The sequence below is a fragment of the Urocampus carinirostris genome, chromosome 3, assembly GCF_059441175.1.
Source record: "Urocampus carinirostris isolate Australia breed hairy pipefish chromosome 3, RoL_Ucar_1.0, whole genome shotgun sequence".
NCBI classification, from domain to species: Eukaryota; Metazoa; Chordata; class Actinopteri; order Syngnathiformes; family Syngnathidae; genus Urocampus; species Urocampus carinirostris.
The window spans coordinates 53,131,303-53,145,410 of NC_142351.1; the positions used below are offsets into that span (position 1 = coordinate 53,131,303).

A 14,108-nucleotide genomic window follows, 5' to 3' on the forward strand; every position below is an offset into this window, starting at 1 on the left:
AATACGGTTACACAAATACATTTTTTTCATCATGTTGAATATCATTTATTTGTGTCAGCCATTCTACACATTGTTGAAATATGACACAAATACATTTTTTTCATCATGTTGAATATCATTTATTTGTGTCAGCCATTCTACACATTGTTGAAATATGAATTCATTAATTCTTTTTATAAACTGCATATTCTCACTAGGGTAATGGGGATTGTTGAAATAAATTGTTTGAAATACAATTACTGGAAAACTAAAAATATGAATAAGCTTTTGGTGAAAAAAAATTAAAAACACATTCTAGACAACAAAACACATAAAAAATCATGGCAATTATAAAACTATTCCATACATATTCAGATTCAGATTCAGATTCAGATCTACTTTATTGTCATTCTGGTACACGTGTATACAGAACGAAATGTCGATGCATCTGACCCCCACAGTTTCTTTGAATGTACAGATATAAATAAAGTTGTATTGTATTTTGGCTACGTATAGTATTTTACCATATACCATATACTATCTATACAGCATGGCTGTTGCATCTACTCCCCCTGGTCACCAGTATTCCACAAGCCACAATGTAAATGATGAACACATGTGGAGTTAAGCCATAGAAGAGAAGGTTGGAGCTTGAATTGTTTCTTTGCTTTAGTGACTTGCTGCTTGAACTGTTTTGCACCATTGCACTTGTCTCAGCAGACTGCACCCAAACATCCCGCCTGCCACTCTGGCGTCCCATTCGTCATCCATAATAATCTTCCACAACACTGTAGCGCACCTTCTCCCCCCACAAGCCAAATGTACGATAGAAAAGAAAATGTTGCACTTGTCAATTAGTGCCGCTGTATCAAGGTGATGGGTAGACAAGGTCACGACAGACAAGCCCGTGATGGAAGCCTGGCCTTAAAGTTGTCTGTCAGTGGCTACAGACCTTGACAATAACCACAAGGGGCACGGCTAACGGTTGCCTCGCCTGCTTGGGAGCCTACAAATATGTCAACTGGGTGTCACCTGACTAAGATTCCCCCCCGTGGCCTTGCGGCTTTGATGGATAACTGATTATGTTGCAGTTGAGTCATTGAGGACCTTTGCCACTGGGGCGTCCATGATCGTTTTGCTTCGTCTATCCGCTGTCAGAGTGACGACATGTCAAGTTGATGGTGATGGATACGCTGACGTGCCACCATCAAACTCAAAGAAATGACTCTGAGATTAAACAATAAAAGAGACATCCGTTGAATAAACTTTGGAAATATTTTGGCCATTGCTAAATCCTCACTAAAAACACTCAACGTGGTGTTTTGCTGGAATCTCTTGTCTGTTAGAATTCCAGCACAATCTTACACTCAAAAGCAGTACTCCCTTCCATCTATTGAAAACTGCTGGTAGTATACAACTGTGAAGACCCTTCACTGTGACATTTTTCCCAGAAAAGCATGCAGTATAGCATTGGTCTCCAACGTGGTGCCTGCATACTCCAGGGAGCACCTTAACCCCCCTAAGTAGCATGCAGACTGGTTCTGAAAATGTATCATGGGTCATTCTAATTTTCTAACTGGTATCATGTTTAGTGATTGAGCGTCTTTTTAACCTCTAATATTTACAATTTAGTCATATTTTTTGTAATAACATAATAACATAGTATCAACGTAGTAATAACATGTTATTTTAAACATTCATATCCAACTGGTAGCCCTTTGCGCTAATCAATGACAAAAAAGTATTTCAGCCTCAAAATGGTTTGTGACCGCTGCAAGTTCAATTAAAGTAGTAATTTCATATTGAAAAGAATAAATATCTAGATTTTGAACAAATCCAACAGATTAAACAAAAAAACATTATGATGTTGGAGCCTTTTCTTTGAAAATTAAGGGCGGCATTAGCTCAGGAGGTAGAGCGCTTGTCTTGGGATCAAGAGATCACAGGCTTGATTCTCGGCTCTTCTGTGTTGTATGTCGAAGTGTCCTTGGGCAAGACACTGAATCCCTAATGCCTCCAATAAGCAGGTTGGCGCCTTGCATGGCTGCACGGCCGCTATTGATGTGTGAAAGGGTAAGTGTGAAGCACATTGTAACGCACTTTGGGAAGTCTTCATTGATTTGAAAAGCGCTATATGAATGCAGATCATTTAATTTCATTTCAATAATTTGTTAACAAATTTTCCCACTTTTTTGTGCGAATATGCTCTACCGCAATAAATTTGATTATATTAAAAAAAAAGTACCATAGCCTCAAAAGTATCAATGCTTTTACTTTAGGTAAAGCTAAATCACATTTATATAACCCTTAATCACAAAATGTCTCAAAGGACTGCATGGGTTACAATTACACCATCCCCTGATCTTAAAGGGCGGCATTAGCTCAGGAGGTAGAGCGCTCATCTTGGCCCCTCTGTGTTATATGTCGAAGTGTCCTTGGGAAAGACATTGAATCCCTAATGCCCCCGATAGCATGTAGTTGCCTTGCCTGATGCTGCTATTGGTTAATTAGTGTGTAAAAGGGAAAAGTGTTTTGGGAGGTTTTTCTTTTACTTGAAAACCGCTATATAAATGCAGACCATTTAAATTTAAACCAACACGCGGGCATGAGGAAAATAAAAAACCTTGAGAACGGCCTTACAAGTGGTAATTGCCCTTGCAATGAAGTTAGTATTGGGTAACAATACACTAAATATAGTGAACATCAATGAAAAAACATAGGTAATATGTAAAAAATTTTCCAGAAAGTACATGACATCAATGATGCCTCGAGCCTGTATATTCGTCCCAAAAAAGTCCCTGATAGCAACAAAATGTCGAGCCTGTGAAAACTTTGTTGTGAAAGTTCTTGACATCACAGCAATAATGGTGCTTCTTAAAACAAGCATCCAATGAAAGCGCCACACAAAATATGTTAATACTCTTTTCCAAAAGGCCAAAAATCACAACCTTTTTTTGTAAGTAGAGTACAAGTTTTTCATTGCGTCTGCACACAAAATAAATAGATCATTGAGCGCTCTCATGCTCAGGACAATACTAGTTGATAAGCTTGCTATTTAACATCCTCACTATGCCCCCCGCAGCCCCATTAAACCGAAGAAATATGTTTACGGTTATCAACTAAGCAGTTAAGAGCTGAACTATTTGCTTGAGTAAATCTAACTTATTAGGGGACCATAAAAAGGGTGCACTGTAATTAAACATGTTGGAGACATGGATGTGGAATGTTTAACAATGTTCAGCTTTATTAGGCTCTGGCTGTGATGAAGGTTATTTGGGTGGAATGATAATTCATTTACAACCATAAGGACAAGAGTGTTTGTTTCCAGCTATTATGAGCAGCATATATACTGTATGACAGATGACTTCCTCAGCTACTAAACCTATAGCACTCTCACATTTCTTTTAATAGGCCCGTGAATTCTATCTACTGCAATCGGGAGCAGACGGCAAAGCCCAGTGGCCACCTGCAGGCCGAGCGTCGGCTGTTAGTGTAACTGACAGACTCCGACATGCGTTCAGTCCATCAATGATGCCAAACGGCTCGCCGCAGAGTGTGTGAAGCGCCTGAGATAATATTAAGTGATCAGAGAGATGCAATCCTAGCCCAGCTGATTGGCTCTGCCTCCCTGGGTGAAAGGCACACTTGTGAAGTCTGCGGCAATTAACTTCAGGAGATTGTTTGGTATGCATGAGAGAGCTGGGAAAACACATGCGATCCTCAGGTGCAAGTCGAGGTGGGAGAGAGTGAGATAGATGTGCGCCATCGAGCCAGTTTCGAGAATAAAGTGCTAAATTAGGCCTGGCGCCGTTAAATGCAATGCAGCGTTAACCAATTTCCTCCTAGTCTATTGTCAGATTTGATGAGCTCAAACGAATATTAGCAAGAATACACATCTCATCACTCTGGTTTTGACATTTTTGCTTCTTCGTATGCATGCTGTCTGCTCTCTTTTCTTTGATGTCCTCCTTGTTTTATTTGCCCTTCCCTCAGGTGCCACATTGTGCAAGGATCTCAGGTTATATCTGAGTAAGTGCTTTACACCCGGGTCAGTGGACAGCACACTACAGCAGGTCATCCGAGAGAACCTCTACCTCCGAGCTGTACCTTGTAAGTTTCCCTTTATGTTCTTCATCTGGCTTTCAGTGTATGCAGCACTTTTGATTTATAAACCTTCGGTTCTATAAATTGTCCGATAGCCACATATGATTAAAGAGGTGTAGCAATTATTGCCGATAAAATTACAGTAATGGTGGAGCATGTCGGCATATGGAAATATTGCTCCATCAAAACTCTTATTGATGTCCCTTGCATGGCAAATTGTGTTCCGTTCAACTGTCTAATGACTGCCTTCCCTTTCCCAAATGTTAGTCGCTGCTGGAATATTGTAATTACACAAAAGATATGACAGGGTATGGAAAAAGTTTAAAAATGATTTTCACTGCAATTGCGCCCTTGGCAAGGATTGAAGAAGGTCTTCTTGCTCTTTTTTTTGACTCTCTCTCCTTTGTTTTTATCCTCACCTCTGGTCTCATTTGTAGCATTCTTTGGTCTTGCAATTCACCAATTCTGAAGATCGAAAGAAATGAGTCCCCAAAATTCCATAATTTTCCACAACGCAATACAATCTTGCTTTGACAATTATACAATGAATTATTCATAAAAATACGTATTGTTCTAGATTTTCACAATTTCATTGATCACTTTCAGTCATATTTTGGTTATAATGTATCTCTGACTAACTGGATTCCACGAAATGTATTATTTTTTTGTACAATGAAAAAAATAATTGTGTAGACCTCCAGGTCAAGTCTGTATATCATGACCTAAACGGTAAAACTGCGACCGAATGAATCCAGGTCATTGGAAAAATGTTTTCTTGTTGCTGGTTTATTTATTCTTCGTTCTTCTATTGGTAAACTGGCTGAAAAGCAGCATCCAAATGATCCTTCTGTAAGCCCCCAGAGAACTAGGCTGTAATTTGGATGCTGATAAATGAAATGATGTACAATGGCAGCCAAACGCAGCTAGTTGTAGTACATCTGTTGCTATTCTAATCCTCTGTAATGGATTTCGTCACTGGAAACGGCTGGGATATAGAACAGACTGCTTGTCAACCCCTCCCCCCAATTTTTTCCCTCCCATTTGGCTTGTCAGCTTGTATTTTACACTTCTTTAGGTGGACGAGACGAACTATCTAGTGTGCCAGGAGTCTTAACCTTCCTGCAGAAGCACGCAGCATCTTCTAATCCTCCCGTTAGGACAGGAAATGGGTCATGTGCCGCAGTAGCCTGCCCATGTCCAATAACAGAAAGTACCATGACTTGTGTGTTGTCGTGTACTGTCTCTTTACAACCTGGCTGTACATAAGAATCAAGCCCCGGCCGACACGGCCTTCAGCGAAAAACGTTATCCTCAACTAGGCAGGTTGAGCCCCCCTGAGTAGTGCGGAGGCCTAATCCTTTGATCTGTTGACATGACAGTGTAAGATTCAGTTGTCACGCCGATACCACTCACACTCACTTGTACAAATGCATGCTGCCCTGATCTCGAGACAGCTTGGCAACTCTCACAAATGCTCGTAATGAAGTTGCGTTTTCTCTGATTGTCCTGGAGGACGAGGCATTTGGGCTCAATGTAGCAGCGACTTGACGCGGAGGATTCGTCTCAGCCTCTTTGGGGTCCCCTACAGGACGTTTAATGCAGTACGTTCCACATCTTTCTCAAAACTTGCAGTTTGACGTAACCTTTCACTTCTTGATAATTGGCAGCACAGTGCACAAATATGCAGAGATTAGTGTCCAAATGAATTACCCAATTCTTTTTTCAAATTGTATTTGCTTATGAGGTGCCCAAATATGGCTGTCAGGCAGCTACAATTTTAGACTGTTTATGTTATAGAATATGTATTTGTGATTTTTTGCTTGTAAGATTGTAGAATGTGCACTCTACCCACTTTCATTTTTGAGACATATTCACAAACAGGGTATCTTCAACCTTTATGTGTTAATAAGAAGAACATAGTTTTTCTGTCTCCAAGGAGTTAGTGATGTGGTCTCATTTGAAAAGGAGCGAGCGGTCAGTCATTTTTTGATTAAAAATGGGGAATAAAAAGGAAAGTAATTTCAGCTTCCATTATAAAAGTAGAAGAAAAGCATGTTCCTATCATAGCAGCATAGTATTAATCTAAAACAATTAAGCTCTACCCAGTTGTTTGAAATAAATACGTTTAACAAGATTGACAACACGATGAAAACTGCGGTTGCCAGTAAAATTGTCTATCTCAAAAAATAGTGTCAAGAAATTGGAGTCAAATCTCTCACGTAACGCGAAAGCGAGTCAGATATACTTGGACACTTCATTGCAGTTGTTTAAATAAAGGGTTTTTGCTGTAAAGATGGCAAAGAATTTAAAATAAAGGTTTTTCTTAAATCCTAACCAACAAAAGTATTCACATTTATTAATGATTTAAATGTCTGCCATTGCAAGAGTTTGCCTAATAATGAGACATCATCTGGTTGAGAACTTTTATGTTGCTACCCACAGAGATGGTATTTATATTACTTCATTAGCTGATAAAGGCATTTCCATTTGGCAACTGGAATCCAATAAAATCCGCCTGTTACGGTTAAACTTCAATCGTGATTGATTGTGGCACGTTGCATGTGATGGCTTTCTCTTTGTAATCATGTGAAACTTGTTAGCCCCACAATTTGCTTGACGAAGAAGAGAAAATTAAAATTAATTATGCGATCCTTTCAAGTATTTTGACCCTGGTTGCTTTTGCGAGATTGGGCTTCTTAGACCTGTGTTCTATTTAAAAAGCGCATGGTTTCTTGAAAGGGTTGTCACTAGACAACGCACATTGATCCAGTTAATCATATTACAAAGCACCCATGCACAAAAAGCAAATGAACGACAGTTTCAAGCTGCTATAAATAGACCGGGAGGTGGAACCTTTGGAAAGTGTCTAAAAGGGTGCCATTCAGTGAATGTTGAATTTATCATGTGATTTAAAGAATCAAATTGAAAATTACTTAATCTGATAGGGCAGTGGTACCCAATCTAGAGTCCAAATTTGGGCCGGCATCCTAAACAATACCAGAGAGCGTTTTGACGCACATTTTAATTTTTTTTTACCTCAAACAGAACTGGATGTCTGGTTACTTGTTTTTGGTTGTGACAGTATTCAAAACCTGCTCACCGCAGCAGGAGTTCAGCACTCTTGCTGCGAGCCAGTAATATAGATAACGTATGAAAGGGCTTTAGGTTTTATCTCACGATCACACTATTTTTTTTAGACAATTACCACAGACAAATGTTAATTTAGTTGTGCATTTCACATGTTACAATGATAATACTTTTGTCACGTAAAATGCTTGGAATAGAAGTATTTAATAGAATTCATTGGCATTGTAACATGTGAAACACACAATGAAATTAAAATTTGTCCCTGGTACTGATACTAAAAATAGTGTGAGAATGAGATAAAATATATTGCCGTTTCACTGGTGGTCCCAGTGCTCTGACAACTAACCTGAACTTGGACCTGTTAGGATTCTGCACAGAACAACAGAAAGTTTATGTTCCATGGATTTTATTTTCTGTGAAGAACCCACAGTGCTTCCCCCACCGATTTCAGAAATAGTGTTATTATTATTTATCTGACTTGTATTCACTGAATAAGAGTTATTTCACTGTGGCTTTCTGAAAAACAGCGCTATTTTACATTTAGGCCCATTTGCAATCGTCAAACATTTTTTTTTGTCACGAACTGACCCCAGCCTCTCATCAGAGAAGGGATATGTTATGTGTCCCTTACAGCAAAACGTTTAGAGACCCTTGTGCTAGGGACTCCCAAAAACTAAAATCAATAATCTTTGATGTGGTTAAAAACCAAATCATCAACTTTACAACATTGTGCGGAGGCATCTAATTGTACAGATGAAATTTCAAAAGTTAGTTAATTCAACAAGATTCTATTGCAATCAAAATTTTTACTCCTTTTGCTGCAGCCACTTTGGCTACAATGGGCAGTCAAATAATAGTCACACTAAAAAATAACAAAAGACTCAGTAAAATGAAACACCACTCGATTTGCAGAATATAAACAGTGTGTGCCTTTGGTTTATGTTGCATCTGCGACCTCAGAGCCCCCTCTCCAATTTTTACCATCAAGAATGCTCCCACACATTTGTGTGCATCCTTGACTCTCTGGTAAAAAAAGTCATTTTCCTAGACCCAGGCCGGGAAGCTCCTCTCTCTTCCAATTAGATTATTTTGTAATTGCTGATTCACAGATACGAAATTACACCAATCGAAATTTTTTTAATCCTGCCTCTATCGTCATGGGATCGAGCACCAGCGTGTGTCACCTCTACATCATCAGCGGTTTGCGTGCTGCAATTTTGATGGACAGCTTTGTCTGCCAGTCCAGACGGGCTTTTGTGTAATGACCTCGTCAATCTCTATCACGCTGCTTTCCCCAAAGATCGGCATGTAGCATCCATGGGGAAGTCAGGGAATGGGGAAGATGCCAATAATCCATCCTGAAAGCCTCGTTTCTCCCACCCGTCTGCACTGACACGCCAAATATATCTCTCGGGAGGTCGCGTAGATAATGAATGACAGACTTGCGCTGTATCAGCTGCAGACGTCGTGTTTGTCCGGAGGAGAGCTGCAGAATTATTCACATGTCCGATCATGTTGTCATGGTGACTTGCGACAGCAATAATGTCATTTTTACAAGTGACTTTTGATGACTTATTGTCATGTTGAGGTTTTTGCCTTCGTGTAGGTTTTAGATCAAGGAATGGTGTAATGATAGTCTGTGTTTTGCAATAATCTGTGGTCTGTGCAGCTCTTTGATAGTCTTTGTGTTTAAAGGCTATACAAATAAACTTGACTTAAATGACTTTAACAAGCAAGACGGAACACCGCTGTTAACCTGACAGACGGGCTTGTCATACGATCTTTTGATCTGCTAATTCTGAGAATTATTCCATGTGTGCATGAGTGGAGGTGATGGTGAAGGGGAGTATGTGTCCTTTACAAAGCGGGGGTGGGCCGGGCGGTAGAGGACAACCATGTTGAAGCAAATCAAGTCAATTCATGTTTATTTGTATAGTCCTTAATCACAAAGAGTCTCAAAGAGCTGCACTGACCGCAGATTAAAGCGAATCACAGACGATTATTACAAAATCCCCCGATCTAAAACCTACACGAGGGTAAGGAAAAACTCAAAAACCTCAACATGAGGAAAATGAAGAAACCTTGAGAAGGGACCGCACATGAGGTAATCCCCCTTCCAGGATGACCAGGCTGCAATGGATGTTGCAATAATTAAATAATACACAGATATTGTAAACATAAAATATAGGTTATTCGTATGCTATAGAATAGAAATGTAAACTGTTCCACTAAGGTTGGAGATTAAATCTCAGGGGGGAGAGCATTCCACAGGGGCCCGAATGTTTTAATCTTTCTCTGGGGGTGGAGAACGCTCGCAAACCTGCGGATCTGTTCTTGGCTCTTGGGATAACTAGTAGACCAGCATTTTCAGAGCGAAGGCTCAGGACCGGAACATAGTCAGTCAAGTCAAGTCACATTTATTTATATAGCCCTTCCTACCAAAAATGTCTTAAAGGACTGCACAGATTACAATTACACAATTACCTGATCTTAAGCCAACATGCGGGCAAGGAACAACTCAAAACCTCAGCGTGAGGAAAAAGATAAACCTTGAGAAGGGACCTCACAAGTGGTAATCCCGCTTTCAGGATGACCAGGGTGAATTACATTTAGCATTACAGTACACAAACATAGTAAACACTAGGTAACATGTTGAAAATTTGTCCGGAAAGTGCATGACAGCAACGACGCCCCCAGCCTGTAAAGTAGTCCAGAAAGTCTATGACGGCCACGACGCAGCTTCCCATCTCTGCCAGCTGGTCAATGCAGGCGTTGACATGCTTCAGGTCAAACGCTGGTCTGCTGACTCATCTCAAATCGTCCTTCTCCTTCGTATCACCACCAGGCAGGCAGTCGGAAAAAGACAGGACAATACAGAATATGAGGTGGGCATCATAGTGGGAAATTAAATCTGAACGATATGAGGGAGCAAGTCCATGCATGATTTTGCATAATACCAACAGACCCTTAAACTCACATCTTAAGCTAACAGGGAGCCAATGCAGATTAGCTAAATTCAGGGTAATGTGATCAAACTTTCTTGTCTTAGTTAAAAGCCTCGCTCCAGCATTTTGTACCACAAACTAAACATGATAATTAACTACTGTATCAGCGGGTGGATTAGGAGAAGTGTTAATGAGACAACCCATACCTTGTGCTGCGCTCTCACATTCTCTCTCTCTCTCTCTCTCTCTCTCTCTCTCTCTCTCTCTCTCTCTCTCTCGCTCTCTCTCTTTCTCTCTCTCTCTCTCTCTCTCTCTCTCTCTTTCACTGTCTCTCTTGCTCTCTCTCACCATCTCGCTCTCTTTCTCCATCTTTTTTTCTCACTTTCTTACACTCAATTTTACCCTTCTAACACCCGTCCTGATTTCAGACTTCCCATCGTTGTTATGGATGTAACACAATATTTCATTCTGTTAAAAAGTTGGCTAAATGTTCCTGTAAATTTAAAAATAGTACGAAGGGTGTGCATATTTTTACGGGAGAAAATTTCAATATCCTGAAAAAAAATTGCCTAATAGAGAAGTTGGATTTCAAGGCACGGTTTGCCCGGTGTTTGAAATGCCTGAAAATGCTTCAATTTCTATTTTGTGTTTTCAAGGATTGAAAAGTGCTTGCATTTTGGTTGAAGTGCTCTAATAAGCCTAAAATTGTTGCCATGTTTTTTAACAAGTCTGCTTAAAAATAATGCTAACGCTGCTCTCTAGTGGTTTTCCTTTGCTATTGCTCCCATTTTTATCTTGTGATTAACAGAAGCCGGGATTAGTTTGTGCAGCATTGTCCTAAGAAGAGTCATCACCTCCTACGGGTCGCATTTAAGAGAAAATTTGCATGCTACACCTAAACATGGCACTATGAATTGAGTATTAGTGCAAACTTTACAGATCAGTTATGGACATTTATTTCAATGATTTTATTTTCCAGCAAGTGCAATATCCCTGTTCATGTGTGGTCCAATGAATGTGATGACCAGTCCATCAAGGAGTGTTTTTTATATGTGTGCTTTCGTGTGTGTTTCGATGTTCTCACTTATTGCATGGCTTACTGCTGCAAGGCCAACGGAACATTAATCACTTTTATCAGCTTCTTGTGTTGGGGAGAAACATCAAACTTGCTCCCACGGGATAAAGTGATTTTGTCTTGGGAGACAAGGAGTGACTCTTCTGGAGGTCACACCAGGTTTATTATAGCAGGTGCAGCTGGGTACAAATTCTTCTTTGTTTCCTTTTTTGCTTTTTTTGTCCAAGTGCCAAATGTAAAACAACACTATAAACACTTACTTTTAAAGCCTGAGCTTAGTGGTCTTGTAGTGAAGCAATGCTGTGGTTTTCTCATTTTTTTTTAGGCCAAGGTCAACGAAGATCAGTTGTGATGACAGAACATTGATCAACTGAGCACACTTTCTTTGCGATGACTATAGAAAGACTTTCACAGCACCTCATTAATACTTAATTCAGTTCCTATCGATCGGGCAAAATCAAAAGCGCCTGCTAAATGAATTGCTTGCATCATTGGGGGTGTGAAAGTTCTTGTTGGTTGGTGACTGTGGTCCCCGATCTTGGACTCGTGTCAAGAACAAACAACAACCAAAAAACGGGGGAGCATTTTGTTTTGGTTGTTTTGTTCTACCTATGACAAGTTCAAATGATTAGCAAGTCTAGACTTGTAAAGATGTATTAATCATTTTATCCATTGTCCGTGCATGCCACTGCTGCAGGGTTTGCAAAGATCATCTTGGATCATCTCAATTACTTTTTTTCTTAATAAACATGGACTGGAGAAGTTTTCTAGTTTGTCAGGGACAAAAAGAGTTTATAGAAATCAGTTTGTGATACTGATCTAATTTTTGAATGTCCTAAATATACAATAGGGATTAAAATGAGAATACATTGATTTGAGAGTTTTCATGATTTATTCTTCTTTAACTTTCAGGATATTGGAGATGATGTGTTTCGAATGCTAACCAAGCGTTAAGCACGTGTTAGTTACAAACCTGCTCTCTGGACTATTTATATAGTATCTTATATAAACACTGAGCTCAGTGACACAGTGATGATTTATAAAATCCAGAAGAAAGATGACTGCCTGGCCTTGATTAATTAGTACATCATCCTCTTAAGAGCTTTACGTTTACCGCCTTGTGGCTTTGATGGACGATTTTATATTTCATGCCTTTTTTACTTGCTAGGTACAACCAGACCGCCTCGAGTAGAAGAGATCCCTGGGACAGATTACAACTTTGTTTCCGTTGAGGATTTTTTCTCACTGGAGGAATCAGGAGCGCTGCTGGAGAGTGGCAAATTTAAAGGTAGACCGCAATCGCTTCATTAAGCAAAGGCACCAATCATTAATCTGGCCTCTAATTGCTTCATGACAATAAAATTCGAGAGTGGCTCGATTTAGGTATTTAAGATGCAGATTCCAATTCGGAGACACCCTGCAGGTTCCTCATCCAATTCAGCTCAGCATGCTGCATCCATCTAATAAAACGGCCGCTTGTGTTAGCATCCATGATTTATGAGCTATTCATGGAGCAATAAAGCAACATGTGTGGGCAGGGCGCACACGAGCTTCAGCTAAACACCAGGCTGCCAAGATTATTTGCCCAGTTAGGATGTTACATTGGGAGGGACTTTTTCTTCAAGAGCTGCCAAGATTATTTGCCCAGTTAGGATGTTACATTGGGAGGGACTTTTTCTTCAAGAGCTAAAACCGATTACTCAGTCTCACATTGAAAGTCGCATTTGAGTGATAGCATGTATACATATTTAAAATGGTCGCTCAATTCTCTGCAGGCTTAAACAGGAGTTGCGATTATTCAGAGATTTGCGGTTTGTGTCTGGTGAGGCAGTCAGATTTACAAATAAATAAACATAAATATTTGTTATCATTTGATTGGCAGGACAAAAAGGCAATATATAGAGTGATGCATGGAAAAAAGTTTCATTGTCTTAACTTATAAAATCTATGCACTAATCCTTTTGAATTAAAGCATAAGAAAATGGGTAATTCTCAATTGTGAAAAAAGTTCACGCAATGAGAAAATCAACTTAATGAGTCAACTTGCTGTTACCCTGCTAATACTACAACTAATTATTTGCACCGAATAAGAATCTTTGCAACTACCCTCTGCCGTGAGGCAAGAGATTTTTATGCCTCACTCTGATTCAGTCCATCAACCAAGTAATACATTCCGTTGTACCGTAATTGTATTAATGATGTGAAAATTCAGCAAAAATGAAAAGTTAAATGAGAAAGCACTTTAACACTGAATAAATATAAGGATTTAGAACATTTGTTATTTTATATTTCCACTATGACAGTTGAGGCACAGCCTCAGCTGCCCCCACTTACTGCATGTCACTGCTACAAATTGTTTAATCTCCAGTCTCGATCTTCAAGTTCGGAATAATTACCAAGTTTCTATAATAAAAATCGAAGTTATTTGCAGTTTCCAACGGGACAAGTGATGGATTCAAAAGGTTTCATAAAACAAGTCATCCAATCTTTTTCAAGAACAAAGTAACCAACTAAATAACAGATTAGTTGAGCACTGCGTATTGGCACCTGTAAACGTATAAATATTTCAAATCTCCGTTTTACTCAATATTTTAAAAAAAGAAATACGTCCTCCTAAAGTTACTAGTTACCTGACTATCTCAAAACATGGACCTTATTTCCTGACATAAATTTCAGAAACAATGATTGACAACCTTAACGCTTATGCTTTTGATTTCAGGGAATTATTACGGCACGCCTCGTCCTATTCACATCAGCGCTGAGACGCCTCCAATCACCTACCAGGAACACCGCAACCTACTCAGCAAGTTCCGCACGCGTTGCAGGTCGCTTAGTAACCTGGAGAAGGCTGCAGCACGAGCCGATGATGATGTGGGTCTCCCAGGCAAGTAACAAACATTCCGGCACCTAATCCCGCG

The 14,108-nt window shown here is 39.7% G+C and overlaps 1 protein-coding gene across 4 annotated transcripts in view; it reads left to right on the plus strand.

Moving 5' to 3' along the window:
* The window catches only part of magixb (MAGI family member, X-linked b), a 72,642-nt gene that overhangs the window by 26,499 nt on the left and 32,035 nt on the right, over nt 1–14,108 (plus strand). For all 4 annotated transcript variants that reach the window (XM_088332437.1, XM_088332436.1, XM_088332438.1 and 1 more), the window contains exons 3-5: nt 3,973–4,089; nt 12,359–12,478; nt 13,910–14,074. In XM_088332437.1, the coding sequence (XP_088188563.1) occupies nt 3,973–4,089; nt 12,359–12,478; nt 13,910–14,074 (402 nt within the window). The remainder of the gene's footprint in view (nt 1–3,972; nt 4,090–12,358; nt 12,479–13,909; nt 14,075–14,108) is intronic.